Source organism: Cydia strobilella, chromosome 1 (assembly GCF_947568885.1).
Source record: "Cydia strobilella chromosome 1, ilCydStro3.1, whole genome shotgun sequence".
Taxonomy (NCBI): Eukaryota; Metazoa; Arthropoda; class Insecta; order Lepidoptera; family Tortricidae; genus Cydia; species Cydia strobilella.
The window spans coordinates 24,397,115-24,420,064 of NC_086041.1; the positions used below are offsets into that span (position 1 = coordinate 24,397,115).

At 37.0% G+C, this 22,950-nt stretch overlaps 1 protein-coding gene across 1 annotated transcript in view; it reads left to right on the top strand.

Annotated features, from left to right (window-relative positions):
* Window positions 1-22,950, top strand: part of LOC134742355 (protein O-mannosyl-transferase TMTC2) — a 149,179-nt gene that overhangs the window by 101,222 nt on the left and 25,007 nt on the right. The window contains exon 4 of the mRNA XM_063675419.1: window positions 7,402-7,516. Coding sequence (XP_063531489.1) covers window positions 7,402-7,516 — 115 coding nt within the window. The remainder of the gene's footprint in view (window positions 1-7,401; window positions 7,517-22,950) is intronic.

Below are 22,950 nucleotides of genomic sequence, written 5' to 3' on the forward strand. Positions count from 1 at the left end.
GTCATGGCTGTTTTCTATGTATTATATAAGTATGTATTCATATATACACGTATGTATATCGTCGTCTAGTACCCATAGTACAAGCTTTGCATAGTTTGGGGATTGGTCGATCTGTGTAAATCTTACAAATATTTATTTATTTAAATCACTATGTGCGATAAAGTGGTAAAATAGAAAGTAGATTTTTTTTTGGATTAATAGAATATTTTCGGAAATAATCGCTCCGAAAGAAAATAAGACACGCTCAAATTGCATCTCCAGATATGTATAATTTTAATTTTGGCCTGATCGCATTGCAGCAGCAATGCTGCGCTGCGCCGCAATCGGAACGTACCTATATATCATAGAAGACACTTTTACACTTATCTGTTAATTTTGAATCATACAGGGTGACCTTAGCCATTGGACAAACCCTGAAATCCCACGTAGGATTACTTCTCAGGAATGCTCTAACGTTAATATTGTTTTAATAAGAACTAAAGATAAAAAAAAAAAATTCAAACAAGTTATTTCCAAAAAACCGACAACAAAAAGAAACATACATTGGCAGAGCTTTTGAAAATTTGTTCGAAAATATGCGGCAATGATGACATTTGTCAAAAGTCAGAACCTTATTAGTGTAGTGTCATAAATAAAAAAGAAAATCAAAAAAGTCGAAGAAGGTTTCATACTATTTATTACCTCAGGAGCTACCAATACATACAGGCTGCTCCAAAGTAAAAAATCGTATGTTGTTAATTTCTTCGTACCCGCTATAGCGGTTGTTATGATACTTTGTATACCTACTGGTTCTAAAAAAATCGGCTTTTTCCAATGGCTAGCCATGCCTAGGGACACACTGTATATCATATCATTTTATAATAATATTGCAGTTGAAGTCTTATATCAGAATCGGCTCCGAGAATTGCGTGCGTGGCAGTCGAATTTCGCTCGGATACTTTATAGTCGCGTTAACGTTTATGACGTCGAGTCTCCAACGACCATTCCTCGAATCGAACGCCGCCTTTGGCACGCATCTATACTGGGGGATTATTCTTTAACGAACTGTCGGGAAAGTCGTATATTCTGTTATTTGAGATCATCCTTATTCGACACCGATATGGCAGTAATAGCAGGAACGCAATTTTCGTTTATTCGATAATACAGTTGATAATTATGTTTTACATTACTTATTTGTCATCGTATTATCTATTTTACCACAAGGCTTAAAGAGTACTTTATCAGTCGCGGGCAGAAGCTAGTTAAGTAGTATATATGTAGGTATTTAATAAAATAAACCGGCCAAGTGCGAGTCGGACTCGCGTTCCAAGGGTTCCGTACATTACATAATTTAAACAATGTATTTTTTATGTGAAACGTGAGTGGAATGTCTTTAAAAAAACACGTAGGGGTCGGATCAAAAACTAAGTGATTAAGTCCGATTCACGCTTGACTGCAATTTCTAATAGGTTTTCCTGTAATCTATAGGTAAAGATCTATTTTGTGTATTTTTTTCAAAATTTTGGACCCAGTAGATTCGGAGATAAAGGGGGGGGAGGGGCATTTTTTGCCTATTTTCTTGAATAAATTCTAAATTATTTATCCTAAACTTATAAAAAATATATATTTGAAATTCTCACAATCAGCTCTTTCATTTGATGAATAATGAATGAACACGATATAGTTTGAAAAAAATTGTTTTTTTTATTTACTCATTTACCCCCCAAGTGGCCCCCATGTTTAAAATTCATTTATTTACGTTACATGGTCGTCTTTGGGTCACAAACTTACATATGTATACCAAATTTCAACTTAATTGGTCCAGTAGTTTCGGAGAAAATAGGCTGTGACAGACGGACAGTCAGACAGACAGACGCACGAGTGATCCTATAAGGGTTCCGTTTTTTTCCTTTTGAGGTACGGAACCCTAAACAAACAAAAACAATCGCAGCTAACTGGAACGTCTACTAAGAAAGCTTGTTTAGCGAAAATCAATAATAGGTACATGTTCCCTACCGATTTGCACACTATGTAAGGCGGTGACCGTTATCCATCAGGCGACCCATCGGCTTATTCCCGCTGCTATTGCATAAGTGATAAACATCTCTGTTAAATTGCATTTACTCAGGTGTTTGAAGGATATTGCTTATAAATATGTTAGCGCTAAAAAGTATTTCCTGCCCAAAACTTCATTGTTACTCGACGATTTTTATGTCCCAATGAATACTAGGTTTTATGAGCGTCGTCGCTGAGACAATAAATACTTGACTACCTTTGCTACTCTCGCTAATTTATTTACGGAACCCTTTGTCAATGTATGAAATCATGAAATAAAATTCTCTGTTGGATTTTACAATCCCTACTAATAATATAAATGCAAATGAACTCTGTCTTTTTGTTTGTCTGTTACCTCTTCACGTTTAAACCGCTAACCGATATGGGAGGTAGGTATATCGGTTGCATTCATTTAACAATTAAAAAAAATCAGACTGCAGGAGTGTACAGGCTGGACTGTGAGTGTGGCCTATCATATGTCGGGCAGACGAAACGGAGCATTTCCACTCGGGTGAAGGAACACATAGCTGATGTCAAGCACCGTCGACCTAGGTCTGCTGTCTGTGAGCATGTCATGGATAAAGCCAATCACTCTATCAAGTTTGATAAGCCTCTGGTTCTTGCCAAGGAGAAGCGTTTCATACCCAGAATGCTGCGCGAGGCCATTGAGATTAAGAAATATCCAAACTGTAATAGGGAAGATGGCTTTTCTCTACCACCAGCTTGGGATCCTGTAGTCCATCTGATAAAGGAGCAAGCGAGACATAGACTATGAGACCTTAGTGTTGGATGATGCTGGACATTCTGATGTTTTGAAAAGATGTGTCCCGCCGAGTTTGTTGCCGGTCCCATATTGGGATACCCTCCTACAATTTAGGAGGGAATTAAATCTTCTCGGGTCCGTGGTGTAGGGTTGGAGCCGGCGTAGTTTTTTTTTTTTTTTTATCGCGTATATATATATATCTTTACTTGAAAATAATTGTAGTGTATAACTAGCCTTATGAACCGATTTTGCATGTACAACCAGCCTTAAAGTTTGTAGTCTATGATTGTTCATTATTTTAGTATGTGGGTATTTTTGCACTTTGTAATTTTTCCTCAGTCACCCGTTGACCACGAATGCTGTAAGGAGTTCGAAACGTCGGGATGTATTATAAATTCAATATACGCGATATAATCCGTTTTCATAGTTTTATTTCATGAGTAACTATCGCGGTAACCGAAGACAATATTAAAAAAAATCATTTAACTTTTTTTAATTAATTTCATTTATGTATAAAGAGTATTATTTGGCTCGAAAACTATTTAGTTTGATTTAAGGTTAAGGTTATACGTCTTTCCTGTAGACATCACGAAATAAATAGACTTTAAAACCTAATTTTCTTGCTGAACTAATAGACATTTCAAACGTAGGTGCTTTTTCTTTAAAAGCTGTATTACAAAAGCCTTAGTAAAAAATGTACAAAGATGGTTAACCTTTATAATATCCACAGAAAAGACGCCTGTTTTTGGAATGTTTTTGCTCCACTGTGTATTGTCGGTAAATAATTATATACCTACTTCTATTGACGGAAGTAAAAAAAAAACAGTGGAATTCAAGTCTCTAAATCCTTTTAACCATAGTGATGTCTGTTGGGAATCCGTAGTGTAGTAGTGGGAGGCAATCGGGATTCACGCAAGTGACCGCCTGTTTATAGCTACTATAAAAGCGGTATACTGAAGTGGGGGACGTGGCAGATACGAACCCATTCCCCCCACTAAAGCTATAGAGAATTCCGACACTTTATTCTCTGGAGCCTATATTGTTTTTATTTCTTTGGCATATAATTAAATATCTCTGCATATAAAAAAAACTTGTAAGTTCACAGTTGTTTAAATACACTCATTAAAATCGTCTCATAAGTTTTGATGCTCCGGCGGAACACGAAACCGTATATTATTAGTGAAAAGTTGAAAACCATTTTTTGTAGAAATCAATGTATGGCATATCGTTCGATAGGTCTTTAAAAACAACTTTTAAGGGGACCGCTGATTACCAGTCCGCCGAACGATTTCGGCTTGCCAGTTGTTCGGAACTGTCAAATTTTGTTCTAACTGACAGGCTGATATCGTTCGGCGGACTGATTATCAGTGGGCCCCTTTAGGTCTATAAATAATCTCCCCACTCTGTTCTACTGATCACACTATAAATACTAATTGATATTATACATATATAGCTCAATTAAAAGGACGCAAGTGCCGCGAAGGTACGCCCTTATGTTTGTATGACTTGTTCATATTGAACATGATGTATTTTTTTGTACGTAAATCTTAATATTTACAATTGTGATTCTGATTTCAATGCTCGATTCTGGAAAAAGTGGCAATTAAATACTATTAGACACCTTTTGTCCTAAATTTACTGGTTTCATTAACATTCCTTCGTATTCAACGTTTAGGAACTACATAGAAGGATGCTATGTGGCGTAAGTCACGGGGTTCTCCGAATAGCTTAAATACTGGCAAAACTCCACACTTTCAAGCATTGTAGCTGTTTGAGATAACGCGCGAGCCGAGCTGCTGAATTGGGGCAAAAGGAGTTAGTAATCTCCTACTGTGTGTACTTAGTGCTCATACATATGTACATTTTGTATTCGTATTTCTATTCGTAAATTTTAATCAAATATACTCGTACCTACGAAACACAATGCGGCAACAAATACAAGCTGTCTTGGGTATGTCGTACCTTTTTTTTACGTGGAGTATCTAATGCATTTAGGCATTCCGCCTAGCCGGGGAACTAGGACGGATATGTCGGACTCGTGGCCAAGAGACCAAATACCGACTAAACCCTCCTCGGTATGCCTGTCTCGCAGCAATGGTGACGGTGAACACGGGATCGCAGAGCATTCCACCACGAACACCGCCTGCTGCCGAAGCAGTCCCTTCCTTGGACCCGAAGGCCCTGGAGCCGAAGCTCCCCCTCTCGAAGGTAGTCTGCAGGGCGACGGCCCTCTGCCTAGATAATAACGGGGACCGCAGTTTTATATAGGTCAGCGGCATTCCTGTGTCCTCACGCACCCGAAGGCGCCCGGCCCGAAGGCCCCATCCGCGACCGCAGCCGCCCGCACCAAAGGTCCCCCTCCAGCACGCACTCGGGTGAACTCCGCCCTCATTGAGAGGACACCCGGTGCGGAACCCCCCAAACCCCCTACGACAGGACATTGGCAGTACCGGTAAGCGATTACTTGGAAACCAAGAGATTACTTAAAGTTGTCTCCGGGGCGCGCCGTCCAAGAGCCCTTCCCTTTCCCCCGGATCAGCTGATCAAGAGGAATGAGAAGGGACTCGGCACTCTAGAAGGTTCCCTGTCCGTAGCACCCCAGGGTATGTCGTACGTTAGGTATGTTAAGTTAGAAGGCAGTCTTTTGTAGAAACAGGTAACGTATTACTTAAGTATGTACGTATATTAAGAAAAACTAAAATATTTAACTCGTAATTTATTTAATGATTTTAATTTAGTAAGCTTATGAAAATAATTTTGTCTTTTACGTTATTTAAAATTCATAGTCTAAAATTTTATAGTAAACTAGCTTCTGCCCGTGACTTCACCTGCGTGGAATGATGATGATGATGGATAAAAACTATCCTATGTCCTTTCCCGGGCCTCAAACTATATCCATACCAAATTTTAACTATGTAATTCGGCTCAGCGGATTAAGCGTGAAGAGGTAACAGAGAGCAAACAGACCGACCTAGTGATGTGCCGGCAGAATATACTCGTTCATACTGAATTTCTTCCCCGGGAAATATTCAACGATTCCCGAGAAAATTTCTCTTGGACGGAAATTTCTGAGAAAGTACATATGATCAAAACAATAGGAGATTTCATATTTTATTAATTTATTACTGTAAGTGATAATTAATAAGTATGCGTAAGGAATTCGAACTAATTAGATGATTCTGAAGGCCAACTTCTCTTTGTTCTCTATAAGAACCATCCAGGAGCAAATTTCCGGATTGGATATTTAAGAAAAAAATACTCGTTATTTCGAATATTATTGTTTAGAAGCCCAAATAGTCTGGGTTTATGTTATATACAGCCTGTTGGCATGATAAGTTGGTTTCTGCCAATAAATTGAACGTTCTAAGCGATCATTTATTTTCATTCCCGAGAAATTTCTTGAAATTGTTCTCGACTACGTTTGGCGTTCATGTAAAACAGCCAATAGTGCAATAAAGACAAAAAAAAATCATGTTAAAAGAATTAAAAACTATTTTAACCAACTCTAATAGGTCACATATGGAATTAATACAAAATTACTAATTTCTATAAATTAAATGAACGGTAAATATTAAATAAAACACATTTCAAATATTTGGCAGAGAATCATGATCACGTCGTGAACTATCTCAGGTACCTAGTTTATAAAACAAAAGAAAGCCGCCAAATATTCCTGTACCCGTAGATAACGCTTATCGCCAATAATACTCCATTGTTTTATTTGCATTTAATTAACATACTATTCAATAAATTACCTAGAGAATGACAAAAAAATCACATTTTAGAATATGTTATATATTTGTAGTCTTCTCAAAAATCCCTATTATTTGGTACCCCACATATATGGTATATTTAAAAGAAAAAAGTAAAAAACTTTGTACTGCCGACTTTATAACGTCACAGTAACTAGGTAGCCCACCATTTTCGCGCTTTTCATCAAACTAAATGCATTGCTTTGGCCATATGCATTACTATCGCCAAAGATAGATATAACTCCGTAATAGATGGATACAGTCTAAGGAAAAAACGTGCCTCGAAAATCAAGAAAATTTGATTCTCGTTCAGAGGGCGCTACTAGTTTTGGCCTACAGTCGTATAGATGGCGTTGACGGTTTCGTTTGTTATTTAACAATTTTAACGCGTAACTAGAGAAAGAACATGGGTCAAATTCATAAAAATAATTAATGCAAATAAAAAAAATCATTTATCTATATTTAAATACATTCTATCGTATTTTTATAAATCTTCATTTTTAGTTTTAAAGTGTGTCGACAGATGACAGTGAATTTACTGGGGTTACAAAATTTACTATGACAGTACCGCTCTAGTATAAGTTACTCTATGCTATCGCGTTGCAAAAGTATTTATAAAGAGAGAATTTACAACTAAAAGAATTAAAAAAAAGTGCCATATACTTAATGATATTTTTTATGGTTTTACAATAAGAGATAATGTGGCAAGGGGGAAAATTATAATTGTTTGTTCCTAACTAAATACAGCTCACGTAAATATGAGCAAATAGTGTATCTACCTACTATTCTACCACTTCTACCGCATCGTGTGAATAATAGAACGTAAACATTAATTAAATGCTTTTTTTGCAGCATATGGCAACCTCGGCAGCGTGCTGAGTGCGCAGGGTCGGGTTGCGGAAGCGGAAATCGCGTTTGAGAGGGCGCTCAAGCACAGACCTAATATGGCCGACGTTCATTACAATTTGTGAGTATAATACTATTACCTAAGAGACTTGATACCGTATCAAAGACCAGAGCTTAAACTAGTTTTGATTATATGCCAAGTGAATTTATTAACTATATTTCCAATTAAATTTACTTATTCTGTAAACACATTAATTACACGTTAAAATGTTAACAAAGCAAATAATAGTACATTTCGATGCTAGTGCGGAAAGTATGTCATTACATGACGAGTACCGAGATATCTTGCCACGAGCCGTAGGCGAGTGGCAAGACTCGGGACGAGTGAAGAATGACATATCCGCACGTGTATCGAACGACGTGTTTTAATACAGTTGCGAAAAAAATAAGAAAAGCAACAAGTAAGGAATGGAATTCGAAACTTTTATATTATTAATTGTGTGACACTGGCATCATTGACATTGACATTATGACGTTTTTCTAGCTTTTATTCGACTAGAATAGATTTTGTTATTATTATTGAACCCACTTCAATGAAAGTTTTTTTTTCAAATGCATGTTCTATAAGACAGAAACAATTATAAATATTAAAACATTGTACTATTATTTCCTAAATATCGTTATTTACGATTATTTGTGTATCGTATATTTATAAAAACAATATCGATTGTTGCCTTTGGAAACTTAAAACATTCTTGCAGTAAGAAAATACGCCTCTTCTTTGACAGGCGTTCCGTTCCATTCAGACAACTTATTAAGAACGGTTTTTCAACATTAAAAAATAAACGTGTTAATAATACTTATAATGATGAAGAGGTAAGTAATAAAATATGAAATATGCATATTTTTCGTATTCTTACATTAACAGTAGGTTTTTATGTTGATTACGACGTTTAAAGGAAACTAATATTAACACTCATCAATAAGTAGTCATGAATTGGAACAAGTAAAAATTTAAAAGAATTGGAAAAGTAAAAAGCACAAGTTCGCGAAAACCAACTTTACGCACGCTAAACAGCCACGAAAAGTAGCACTTTTTGAGCAACTGTATTAAAAAGATATTTTAGTTGTTATCGATAACTATAACGTAGTTTTCGCCAGGCAAAAAATGAGTCAAACATAGGTTAGGAAAAAAATCGAAGACGGGTTTGGTGCTTCACGGCGTCGTTTAGTGACATCTGCTGCTGGAGGCGACGCGTGTAATCTGTTTGGCCGTTTTGAGTGAAAAGCGCATTTGTTATGAGTGTTGACACAAAAATATCCTAAAAATGGTAAGACTATTTGTTTGCCTCGTTGAAATGTTTAGTTGACAATAAACTGAGATTATCGTTAAAGGTGACTTTCGGATCACGACACGACAGCGTCAATGACAGCAACGCAGTAAAAAAGATGCAGAAGACATTACCCGCACCCACACTGCAGCAGCAACGTTCCAACAGTAACACGGTTGCAGTTGCCATTCAAATGTAACTTGATCACAGTCGAATCAGTACCAAGCGGAAAAAATGTATTAAATATTATCTACGTTCGTAGCGCGTAGCTTGCACTGGTAGTAAATGTGTTAAAACTAAGATTTACACAAGCTTGTTAAAAGCAGACTATTTCTATTTCGCTACTGAACCATTATTTCAAGTGAGTACTTTTAAGTAATAGACTCGAATGGGTAATGAAATCCAATTCGATCTGATCACACTTTTTATGCGCTGCATGTTTACACCATATTTTTGCTTCGCGTTTTTGAAAACGGAAACGCATGAACCACTAAAATAAACTCAATCAAATATGCATAAGTCATAGGAATTTTCATGGTTATTTCACGGTTGGTTTTCATGGTTTTCATGGATATTTTTATTGTACAAGCTGTATTTCTAAGCAAAATTTATCTCAATATACTAACCGACTATACTATACTGAATGGGGCAGGGTGCTAGAGCACAGGCTGATAAATATGGGTGCAGTGAAAGAAATATGTATGGATGAAGTAAGAACGGCTGTGAGAAGTATGAAAAATGGAAAATCTGTAGGACCAGATGATATACCAGGAGAGGTATGGAAGTTATTGCGTGAGGATGGATGTATGTGGCTGACTTTATTCTTCAATAAGTTGTTGCATGAAGAAACAATCCCCGACGAGTGGTGTGACAGTTTGCTGGTGCCCATTTTTAAAAACAAAGGGGATGTACAGGAATGCAACAACTATAGAGGAATAAAGCTCATGTCACATAGCATGAAAATATGGGAAAAAGTGATAGAGAGACGCCTGAGAGATGAGAGTGATATAACAAAAAACCAGTTCGGGTTTATGCCGGGGAGAGGTACAACAGACGCCATTTTTGCACTTCGCCAAATGTGCGAAAAATACAGACATGCCAAAAAGAACCTGCATATGGTGTTTGTTGACCTCGAAAAAGCATACGATCGAGTACCCCGAGAGGTTTTGTGGTGGGCTCTGAAAGAGAAATGCGTGCCTGGGAAGTATGTGGAGCTAATCTGGTCAATGTACAACCGATGTTGTACACGCGTCCGGTCAGCCGCTGGCACCACCGACAGGTTCAGTGTCACAGTAGGCTTGCACCAGGGATCGGCTTTAAGCCCTTACCTCTTCCTGCTTGTTATGGACGCTCTGTCGTCAGACATACAGGAGGAGGCACCTTGGTGTATGCTGTTTGCTGATGACATTGTGCTTGTAGGTGAAAACGAACTAGAGGTGCAGAGCAGACTTGAGAAATGGCGGCAAAAATTGGAGAATGTTGGCCTAAAGATCAGCAGATCTAAAACAGAACACATGTTCTGCGATTTTGGCGGTCTCTCCAGTTTTGCTGCCATAGAACTCGATAGCGTTACATTGCCGGTCTGCTCCGACTTCAAGTACCTCGGTTCGCTCCTACAGTGCGATGGCGATATTGACCGTGACGTGAAAAACCGGATTAGCACAGGATGGATGAAATGGCGACAGGTTACGGGAACCATTTGTGACGCCCGTATGCCCCTTCGGTTGAAGGGTAAAATTTATAAAACGATCATAAGACCTGTCGTCATGTATGGATCAGAGTGTTGGGCCCTAAAGGTGAGGGATGAAAAGAGATTGCATGTAGCGGAGATGAGAATGTTAAGGTATGTGTGGCGTGACGAGAATGGATAGGATAAGGAATGAGTATATAAGAGGAAGCCTGAAAGTTGCACCCATAACAGAAAAAGTAAGGGCAAATCGCCTAGCATGGTACGGGCATGTGATGCGGAGGGATGAAAGTCATGTGTCAAGAAAGGTATTAAGAATGAATGTGGAGGGAAGTACGAGGAGAGGAAAACCGAGGAAAAGGTGGATGGACTGTGTGAAAGATGATATGAAACTAACGCAAGTGAATGATGAGATGACGGGTGACAGAGATGTATGGAAGAAAAAGACATGCTGCGCCGACCCCAAGTGAATGGGACAAGGGCAAGCGAATGATGATGATACTAACCACCTACGTCCTATGCTGTGCTATGCTAACCTACTTTGGTTTTTCTGGGGTAATTGGTAATTAATCAATAATCGTACGGTGAAACCATACGATTATTGATTATTTAAATATCGACTCGAAGTATCGATATCGATAGCAAGCAATATCTGAGATAGTAAAAAACACAAAATCCGACTTATCTTCATCTTGATTCACTTTATGGACTATCTGCCCATTACTATAGGAAATCTTTCTACTCTCAATTTCTGCCGCATCTGGTAAAACTTGATTAGAGTGAATAGCGTTAAGAGGCCGGTGTCGATCTTGGAGCAAAAATGTAAAATTGATAGATTTAGTGGTTGAAATTATACACGTTTTGTTACGTAATATCTAAATAACAAGTATTGGTTTCTATTAGCACGTCTTCTCATCTTGCCTTTTAATAATGAGGACGCGAGCGTGCGTCACTGGGCATATATGAAGAGAAGGGGCAGTTTTTAAAAAATCATCAAAAAATTATGGTGGTAAATTATACAAATTGATGTATAAGAATAGTTTCAGCAAATGTTGTAGATTATTAAGTATCAAAATTACGTTGAAATTAAGTCGATTTTCAGAGAAATTGTCACTTATATAAACTTTCTCGATTTTTACTCATTATTATTCACTACAACAACGACGTTTCGCCTCCGCCGTCCTCGAAACGTCGGAGGTAAATTTAAAACCTTTTTTACGCTATTAAGTCCCGTCGTTGTGAATAATAATAAATTGTCACTTGTTTTGAAGTAATTTCTGGAGAAAATTGAATTCGTTTAACTTTCATTTCCTCGAACTCTAAGTCATATAACAAAAATGTAATCTGATAAAGGTCAAGTACCTACAGAATATGTGTAATACAAATTTACCATTAATAGCAGTCTAAACTTTACGAAATTTACAAATAAGAGCAACAAAATCAGTGCTTTACGCGCGTTTACCTAAACGTCCACCAGAAAAAAAAACATTACTAACTTAGTGAGTCTGTTTTCAAAAAAAAAATGTGATAAAAGGCAAGATAAGAAACCAGTAGTACTTGTTATTTCAATTAGGTAACAAAAGGTGTACAATTTTACCGACTAAATCTATCAATTTTACATTTTTGCGACTAAAATCGACACCGGCCACTTAACAAGAAACCAAATGACATTATTGTGAAGAAATTACCTTGCCAATCGTTCATTTCCAAAACGATGTGTGCAAATCGATATTCCACTAAACTATGTTCGCCGTAGGTACCTATTATAAGATACCTGTTACCATGTTGCGTTTTTATGATGCAGGTTATTTTTCTCATGAAATAAACATGACGACGTGCAAAGAGGCCAGCCCTTCGGCAACCATTTCCGATAACAACAAAAGTTTAATGTACTCAAAGGGTTTTTTAGTTTACCCTCTCCGAATGGAGAAATAATAATGGCTGTGTCTTTTCCTTCGCCCCGGGGACCTAAAAGGCAAAAGGTCCAAACCCTTATTACGGAGTTGGTGCAAGCAAATATTTTAATAATACAAATTTTATCATACTTTACGGATGTTTCATTCCTTGAACATTTTGGCATACACCCATGTTTTACATCTAAATAGGAAGTGTGATGAGAATTACGTACAAATGAACTCGTTTATTTACAGGAGCCTTCATAGCATGGTAGCGTTTATCCTTAATGTACAAAATTGCTCTCTTTCGTACTCATTCTGTTAAATACGAGAACCTCACTAAGCTAATGGTACTTACAAATAAGCACAAAAGCAATAGGTATTTATAAAAAGAGCGTACTTAGACGTATAATAAGATACATATTTACTCGTAAGTTCTTAGATCAGTGCATACTTAGCTACTAAGAATTATATAATTATTGTTCGCATATATTATAAAGAACATGTTCCACATTTTTAGGGCACGAAATCACTCTAGCACGTAGCAACATGTATTTAGCTCGAGACTTCTGGAAGAACATGCGTCGTGGATGATCTATTGTGACAGCTGTGTGCCGTGAGAAATTTGCTCAAATAGTTCTTCTATACCTTCTGCATGGCTAATAAGATCCATATTGGAATAGTGGCTACAAAATCAGTGCACGAACTGAATTGCCAACGCCGAATATAGCAGAAGCATTGCCAAATTTTGTAAGATTTCCAGAAAGATTAGCTTCCGTGTGAAAGCTTGACAATTTTAATGGATTTTAAGAGTAAGTGTGGCAGTTTTGTTGTTGTACAAGTATCACAAATAATTATAATCAATAAATTGCTCTGATATTTAGATTAAGGTCATATTTAAAACTTGACAATTTAAACTGACTTAATATTTATTCTTAAAAATATAAATGGATGTCCAGGTTCAGGGGTCATATCGTGATAGGTAGCTTGTAAGTTGTAATATCTACATTGATAAGGCAGATAACGAAAAAAACCGCATCAAAATGCGTTGCGTAGTTTTAAAGATCTAAGCATATATAAGGACAGACAGACAGCAGGAAGCGAGTTTGTTTTATAATACGTAGTGATAGTGAAGAAGTCCCATCGGAAATTCGGCATTGAATTTTTTTTTTATTGTAAGTATATACATACAGATTGGTCCCCTTTTTGTCAAACAATTTGACATTTAGGTATGTTGGGACTAAGTTGTTTTGAAATGTAGGATAGCGTTATATTTAGGTAGGTAAGTACAATGAAAGCCGAGCGTTCAAGCAAACTGTTACAGCGTGTGTAGAGCCCGTACGTGCCACGAGCCACGACCCCGCGTGTTCGAATGCACTAGACCACATTATTCGGTTTCCACGAACTATCGAGCCAACCTCGTCATGATTAAGGCATACGAGTTAGTTTAACTTTTAAGTACCAGACGCTGCGTTGTAATTAGAAGAGGTTTAGTTGTTGTTTTGTATCACACAAAATGTATCCTTTTATTTATTTTTCTTCTCAAGTTAAGTAAAATACCTACAGACAAAAATACTAAGTATAAAGTACTTATAAACATATCAATATTATTGTATGGCTAGGGAACATGCAAAATAGATTGCTCTTCTAAAAACAACATTCCTTATTTAACGGCCTTCTAGCCTCGTTGGTAGTGACTCTGTCTACGAAGCGGGAGGTTCCGGGTTCAAATCGTCGTAAGGCCATTCGTTTGTATATTTATCTATATATATATTATATCTTCGTCTAGTAACCACAAGCCATATTGAGTTTACTGTGGAGTTAGGTCGATTTGTGTAAGATTGTCCCATAATATTTATTTATTTATTTCGTCCTACTTACTTGTACCTTGATAATACAGGTACCTATATTGCAAGTTTGCAATGAACATCCCACTATATTTAAAAATTAATCAACCTTTGTATGATGATATCTAGATATGCGTTTATTGAGTACGAATGGAAGGCTCTAACTGTTCCGCGCTAGCATTTATGGGCCCGACGGGTGCGACGGGGCGCGGCGCGGCGACACTGGAACGCGCTGCATCGCCGATAAGGGGTAGATTAAACTCGTGTTTGCTCACACACACATATTTAACATTCTCGCCTGGCACGACAACGCTATTTGCATATTTGTTTTAGAACGTTTCGATGTGCGAAAGCAATATAATAAATGGCCTAGGTGATACGTTCTGTCCTACGACGTGTTCAGGTTGACGGGATTTATGATATCAATAATTGCGGTTTCAGCTTATTGGATTCGTATTATCGTGAGCGCAACCATCATCCACAGATTTGAAATTTCAATGATGTTTTGATACGGCCGGTCATTGCCAAAGGCAGAGATTCTTTTTATTTGTACAAAGCTATGCATCCAATAGTCAAAGATACTCGGCACAATTAATGAATTAAATGGCTGATTAAATATACCTACTATGGCGGGATTTGACTAAGCTGAAATGATCATTATCAGTCTGAAATTCAGCATCGAAATTGTGGGTGTAGGTAGGATGAACTAGGATGTTTCATATTCTTGGTTGCTCTGATTAACACCTTATATAATGAGTAATGGTATTACGTCACTGGTGTCAACTATGAACGAAGTTTTATTTCTAAAAGCTATTCCCTGATAAAATAGACATTTTGCTATAGGCACCTACACATATTATTGAAGCGCGCTTTCAATCAAGGAATGGGAATCGTCCACTCGGAACAGGGCGAACACTGCACACCTCTCCAACCGCCAACTTAATTGGACACGCATGCCCTTGTAAACTTGTTCCTACAGTTGTACCTATAGTTTCACAGAACGCTACGCTTTTGGGGAAACTAATACTACACGTATAATTGACATAGGTGAAACATACTCGTATGTTTCTTGCTTAGTAATTTAATTAATAGTTTGTTTTCGCAAAATAACAAAGGTTGTCACGGCCACGTTCACATTCACAATTTTGATTGCGATATTTGAGTATAGTGAAATTACTTTTTACTTCTTAAATCTAGTCTAGCTGTAAGGAGTGCTCGGAACTTATGTACCAATCGCTTTTTGGTGAAGGAAAATCTTCGTGATAATCTGAATAATATTGCTGAACTCTGTGCTGAACAAAAAGTAGTTCTTGTGCCAACCAATTCTTAAGATTGGGTAGCTGAGCGGACCTCAGGCTCTCTACTTCTTCCCTTAGTTTGCCATGGCTTCATGGCAAAAAAAATTATCGCTAACGACTCTCTCTTCCTCAGCACTATATTCGGCGTTATTGTAATAACCGCCAAAGTTACTTTATGTGGAGGTACCTATGTGATAGGTCCTTGGAAGGCCGAAGTTAGGTAGGTACTTACTTATTTTTACCACGCTAAATTTACCTGCTGCATTCAAATACGAATTTCGAAATAAGTTCTTAATTCTCCGTATTTGATAAAGTTGGTTACGAGTTGGAAGTTTCTGATTTCCCACGACGCGCCCGCGACTAGGCCTCGTTTAGTGTCAAAGCGCCGACCGCACTCAAGCCAACTAAAACTTTATAACAAACTTTCCATCACTAAACTAAGCTAAGCTTAGCAATCGATAAAACTTTAAAGTGAAAAAAAAACATACGTTTTTGGTCTATAGATAAAAAAAACTGTCTGATATGAATACCTGTGTGTTATAAAACGATATATAATAATATTAGGTACAAAGTGTCTGTCAACGGTTTTATAGAAGTATGCGAATGTTTATGGCTGATTTATTTTGTAAAAGATGTAAAACTGTAACTACCCGGGGAAATACCCGAGAGCGGGTATTTACCTATCCGCGGGTATTGTCGTTTTTCTTCTAAATTGTATGTATTAAAGGGTATGTGAGTAAAAATAAGATTATTTAAGTACTGTTTAGTAATGTTACTTCAAATGTATGTTCAAATTATTTACGAAAAGGTTGCTATGAGATGAAGTTTGATTTTAACATATCAGTCCTTATGAAAATCGTGTAAAATCATTCCCTGGCTTCAGGAAATGTTTTAAAACGCTTGTAATATATATTAGAAAGTTAAAAATAAAGACTACTGATGAATGATAATAAAAAAAGTTGTGTAGTATCACAACTTGTGTAGATGCAGGAGGCTGACTTTAAGGTATTAAAGCTGACAAGCTAACCAAAGGTATGTAATTTTGGTAAACAAATAAAAGATGATTATGGATTCAAGTACTTACTGTTTATTAAGTATCACAATATAAAATTGTGTTCTCACACTTATCTCACCAATGCAGTCATAGAACGCTTGCTTTACTATATTTAAATCATAAGCTTCAATAAAATAATTTAACCATACAATTCACAGATTAGTACTTTCTTTCATTTTAAATCTCCTTTCCTGTTGCTGGTTAAAACAAGACTCCCTCACGGCCGTTGAGACTATTCCCGCTACTTCAGGCGTCATCACTGTCGGTCAATCAGAACGCCGCGCCACCATTTTAGCAGCGCCCTGATTAGACGACGTGCCAACTGCCAGTCTTAAAAATTCCTTAACTAACACTGCAGGTTTGACAAAACCGTTTCATTTTAAATGACACACAAATAATTACATCCACTAACTCGGTTTATATCTCCACTTTAACACAAATCGACATGTGCAACAAGAAATGAATCTACCCGTCCATTTGGGTAGATACGGGTAAATACCGGGTAGGTGGATATTTACCGGGTATTTACCTGGGTGGGTAAATTGGCCGCCCGCGTCCCATCTCTAGGCCAAACCATTTTATCCTAAAATGTACTTATTCATATTAGGCTCAACCAGTTCAGCCTAGGTTAAAGTAGTTTCTCCTATCGGCCTTAGGACGGACCAGATTAGCCTAGCATACAATCTATTAGAATGTAGATTAGGCTAAGTCTGTAAATAGTCTTTGTAATCTTTCTTGAAATAAACAGTTTAAATTTTTTTTTTTTTTTTTTATGTACCTGTTTATCCTATCGCAAAAGGGTTGAACTGGTTTGGCCTAGGAATAACTAGTTTGTCCTTAAATCGGGTTTGCCCTGTTACATATATAAATAATAAAAGTCATGTAAAGAATATTATTAATACCTTCGAGCATAAAGTATTCAGCTGTATCATCAGCTCATCACTATCACTTTAATGTCACCGCCCAAGCCACTTACTCCATTTTCAATAGCACACTATTTCTAACCTAGTTTCCCACCAAGAGCCGCGCTCACGGTGATTCGATTTTCTCGTAAGAGCCCTTCTTTCTTATATTTTCTTTGTTTTCTCAAAAGCTCGTTTATGATTATGCGATAATTTCTCGTTATTTTCTTGCAGAATATTTTTATAAGACTCGGGTCAGATTCTAGTTGCATTTTTGCTTTCAACCAAATGGGTGCACCTAAAAAGAATATTTACAGGTGTTTTTTTGAACACTTAGTCAAATCGCGAATTTTGGGTGGGTCCCATAGCTAAAGTGTCTGCATGTGTGTGAGTTGTGACATAATTATAATATTATACTCACCTCGCAAAATATGGTTAAGGGTTGAATAAAAAAAACCGTACCTATATACACGGTTACACGGTGTCTTTTTTAAACTCCTTTTAACTTCGTGGTATGATGGCTAAGTAGGGACTTACATTTACGGCAACTGAATGGCATAGTTTTATTCTTGTTTATTTAACCAGGTACTTGTTTTTCGTATAAAGTAATTAAATGCTGCATACTTATAGGGTTGTTATAATTATTTAACTTAACCAAACAATTGAAATCTTTATTCAACATATCAATACCATAGCATCGATTGTCCGAGATAGTACTTGCGTTTAGTAGCAAATGCATAAACTTAAACTCAAAATATGTAAACAAGCCCTAAGGCAAGTAAGGCAAAGTAAGTGTACAACACGTATAGGTATATCGGGCGCTATCAGATAAATTTTTATTTTAATTTTCTTCGAGATGGAGCTAATTAGAATACCGGTGTGTTTGACATGACAAATATTCATTACTGATGTCACAGTAATGTGTAGGTTTTTAATGTAAGTGCGATAGTGAACATTAATTTAACTGACAATTTGTCACGTCGGCTAAATCGCGGAATGTCGGTATTGCGTGACTACGTAAAGCTCGGCGCAGACATCCGAGCCGTTTCGTGAACATTCGTCGCATAAATTACTTTCAATTTATACGGGCTGCGTTTACGGCGCTCGAACGTGCCAAATGAAACAAATACGTGTGATCATAATTTATGCGTCGTTACACGTTTATAATTTGGTGCCAGTGGTGCCCAATTATTTTGTTTGCATTATGGAAATTCATAACGCGATGCTGTGTAACTTTATGACCGATGTTTGCGGCATTAATGACTACTGCAACTGCAAGACCTGTATGAAATCACAGATGTTTCTAAAACAATACGAGTAATAGAATTTAAACTGTCGTGAGACATCCTAACATTAAAGTAATCTACACCGTCTAACAAATAGTACCAAAAATATTGTAATAGTATTAAGCATAATAATAATGGTTACCATACCTATAACCTAAATCTATATCCTCACGCAAGCCTATCAAAAGACCGGGATGTATAGGCCCGTGAAATCCAAGTAGAAACAAATAAAAATAGTAGTTATTTTTGTTTTTTATTTTATTTTATTATTCGAATTAGTTACACAGCATTACAGTATTTAATACTAAGGCACTGCGAACTACAAAAAAAATAAAAATATTCCTGCCTACGTATATGGTATATGTATATGATGGTAAGCGGTAACCGTAGCCCATGGATGCCTGTGACGTCAGCAAGATTGATGTTTTACAATTGTCGCACCTGTCACCGTGGTGAAATTGGGGCCGTTGTCGTTAAAATATGTCTAAATCATCTGCGATTTGCTGACTTATGCCCGTTGTGGCACGCTTGCGGTCTAATTACCTACTTGCCACATAATAACTCTTTAGCCCCATCGGCCGTCGGACATCACTAAACACTATAAACACAGGTGAAGTGCTAGGCAAGCTGATAAAGTTCTAACAAAAGAAGTAACATTTGGTTGTTCAGTTTGTAAACTTTTACTTAAATTTTATTACCTGTTTTTAGATAATAGATAATACCTTAACTAACATCGCAAACAACCGTTTCAGTAGGTATAACTTAGTAATTGTTATTGGATATTTAATTGATTCTCTTAGAAACTTGGTAATTAATCATAAATTGAACAAGAATTGTAAAATAAAAATAAATGAAGAACAAGTAATTTAATTTTGCCTGTTATATTGTACTGAAACAGTGAATCTGATATAATGATACTGTGATGGTTATATTACTGAGCAAGTAAATCTGTTCTATTAATAGACTTACGAACACAATAACCATGAAAGGCAAATTAGACTACATTGTTAACATATGTTAGGATTGAAACCTTTAGTGATTCGACATTGATATCGAAACATCGAGTCCGAAACCTACTCGTACCTACTGCTTGAAAAAGAAGAACAGGTTGTTTCACCGTTAAATTGACGTCAGGTCCTTAACGATAGCGTCTACTCCTTAAAATATAATATATTTTTTTATTGTAATAATACACATGCCCGACACTTTTTAATAATATCTATACGATGTGGAAGTGCAAAACAATGAGCGGTAGCAAACAGCAATCGACAGCAGCAAGTCCTTTAATGTGCTCTTTGTCTAGACTTACACAATAATGAGAGAGGAATTAGTAACAAATTGTTAGCAGAGTATGGTCGGGTCGGACGGTTCTCATTAGTGTTCGCCGGGCCCACGTTGAGCCAGGCTCGTTGCGGAGCCTGCATTATTCATGTGGACAATATTGCAGCCGCGGCGATGCGCCCGCTAAGTGAAGAGCGCCAGCGGTTATTGGTAGAACTTCTATTATGTGCCACTATTAGCGGGACACATCGTTCGTTTGCAAGCGTGATTGCTTTTAGTGCACTGCGAGTATTGCCCGTGTCGCTTTGTGACGCGTAAAGCGACACTTTGATGTCAGAAGGACCTTTGTGGTCAGTTAAAACCGTCGCCGTATTATGTGCAGTTTCACAATGTAGCGCGTTGAAAATGTCTTGCAATCAATGCACATATACTATCTACCTAACCCTACCTAACCCTACCCTAGCCTACCTAACCCTTAAAAGGACATGTTGTGTAGGAGTGGTATTTCTAAAGGATATACAGTGTTGTAATCATCGAAACAACAACAACAACATGGTAATCTCTGAATGTCATGGAATTCTGAGAAGAAGAATCATCGAAACAGCATTTACTTTGAAATTGGCGATTGACAAATAATAGCTTTACATTAACTTGTAGGTACGTAGATAAATATAAATGGTAACTACGAGATTGTAACTTCCTCCTACTTTAAATATTTTATCATTTATACTCGTAAATTTGTTTGCTATCAAATATACAGATATATAGTTAGTATGCAACTGTTGGTCGATTTGTTGAATATAAATCTGTTACATTTTTATTTCCTTTCTTTCGAAATAAACTCCTAATCTCTATATTATCTATGAATTTCTTATGAATTCAGTGCATTTCTAAAAAAACGTAATGGCGTTGCAGCCTTTGTTCAAAGGCTATTTATTATCCCAGTGGCAAGTAGACCTAAACTGATTTTGATATTAGTCCAATACTTCTCATACTATCTGCACTTAACTAAATATCTATATTTTTTTGCAAGCGCTCGAATGCATCATGAGGCCAATTTAAACTTTTATTTTGACACTTAAGTAAATGATTTACTTTGATGGCGTTCTGGTTCCTTTCTCACAACGAGTCAAAAATCTAGGAATTCTCATGGAATAACCTTATTGGCCTTATCTTGGGTACCTCAGGTTGGCGAAGTGAGCAGGAGGATGTTTGCAGCAGTGAGCTCCCTTAGAAGGCTACGAAATTTTCTACCTATTCCGACCAAAATTACGCTTGCCCAAACCTATTGCCTTCTCCCTATTTTAGATTATGCCGACGTTTCATATCTTGATCTAACGGAGGAGCAATTGAATACACTCGAGCGCATCCAAAATATATGCATTCGGTTCATATTTGGGCTACACAAGTATGACCATGTTTCTCTTTATCGTTCACAGCTCAAGTGGCTCCCTATTCGATTTCGTCGTTACCTTCATATTCTGTCCCTCTTATATTGTATTCTATTTCTTTCCGCAACTCCTCGCTATCTTAAAGAGCGTTTCAATCATGTAACTTCTGTGAGGCTGTCACGCAATCTGCTTATTTTTGTCCCATCCGCTTCTACAAAATTTTACAACACTCTTTCACCTTCCAAGCTGTTCGACTCTGGAACTCCTTACCTCTGGACATTAGACGCGCTCGCTGTATTCAAAAAAATACTTAAAGAACATTATCTATCTCTCCCTTAATAAGTGTATACACCTAGTTATCCTTTACTCTATGGCTGACATGTTGCTGTTATATCTATTATATTTTTGGTCTGTTTTATAGTAATTATTATGTATGTCTATGTATGTCTATTTTAATTTATAAGTTTATTAATTAAAATAGACATACATAGTAAGTTTTACATACTAAGTTTATTTACTGTAATTGTGTGTAATATGAAAGTAGACTTCATAACGTTTTATGCAACACCTACTCTTCTTGACTAAATGATTTGTTTCCGCTACCCAAATGTTGTCTGGAAGAGATCGCTCTTCAGCCATAAGACAGCCTGTTGTCTACCTCTATCCTATTCATCACTTGTTTCTGTAAGCTGTATTTTTTACTGAGGTATGCCAATAAAGAGTATTCTATCTATCTATCTATGATGTTATTTTGTTATCATTATATTGTTGTTGTTATATACGAACTACGAACTACTTGTACGAGCTCCAATACATGCACGAGCGATATGCACGCGCAAATATATGTATTGGAGCGAGCAAGACGGACGAGCGAATTATAACAAAATTACATCATTTAGATATCATTTTGACTAAAACGGACATATTCCGTAGAAATTTGCGAGTGAGTGACTATGATGTTATCACCCTAACTGAATCATGGTTATGCGACGGTATTCGAGATGAGGAACTCTTTGATGATCGTTATTGTGTGTGGCGTCGCGACCGTGATTATAATTTGACACAGCAATCTCGCGGGGGCGGAGTGATAATTGCAATTAAACGCAGTATCTTAGCCGCAAATGTCCCGGACTGGCAATCGTCGGCCGAGGACATGTGGGTATCATTAACGTTACGTTGCCCTCGCAGTAAGTTAACCTTCAAACTTAATATTTGCACTATTTATTTATGCAATGAAAATATGGGTAACTCGTTTGCAGATCAGTTAGGTAATTTCTGTGACCAGGTTGAGTCAATAGTAAACAATCATCAGCTCGACAAATTTCTTATACTCGGAGATTTTAATATGAGTTGCATAAAGTGGTCTGATTCCGAATCTGGGCTAGAACCATTAAATGCCTCCGGCGACCATATTAATTATTTTCTGGATACCTTCAGTTTCTGCAATCTGCAGCAATTTTGTTCTATTAAAAATGCTCATGGGGGCATTCTCGACTTAGTATTCTCAAATGACTATGTTTCGGTATCACCCTGTATCGACCCACTAGTTTCTGAAGACCCGTACCATAAAGCACTATGTATAA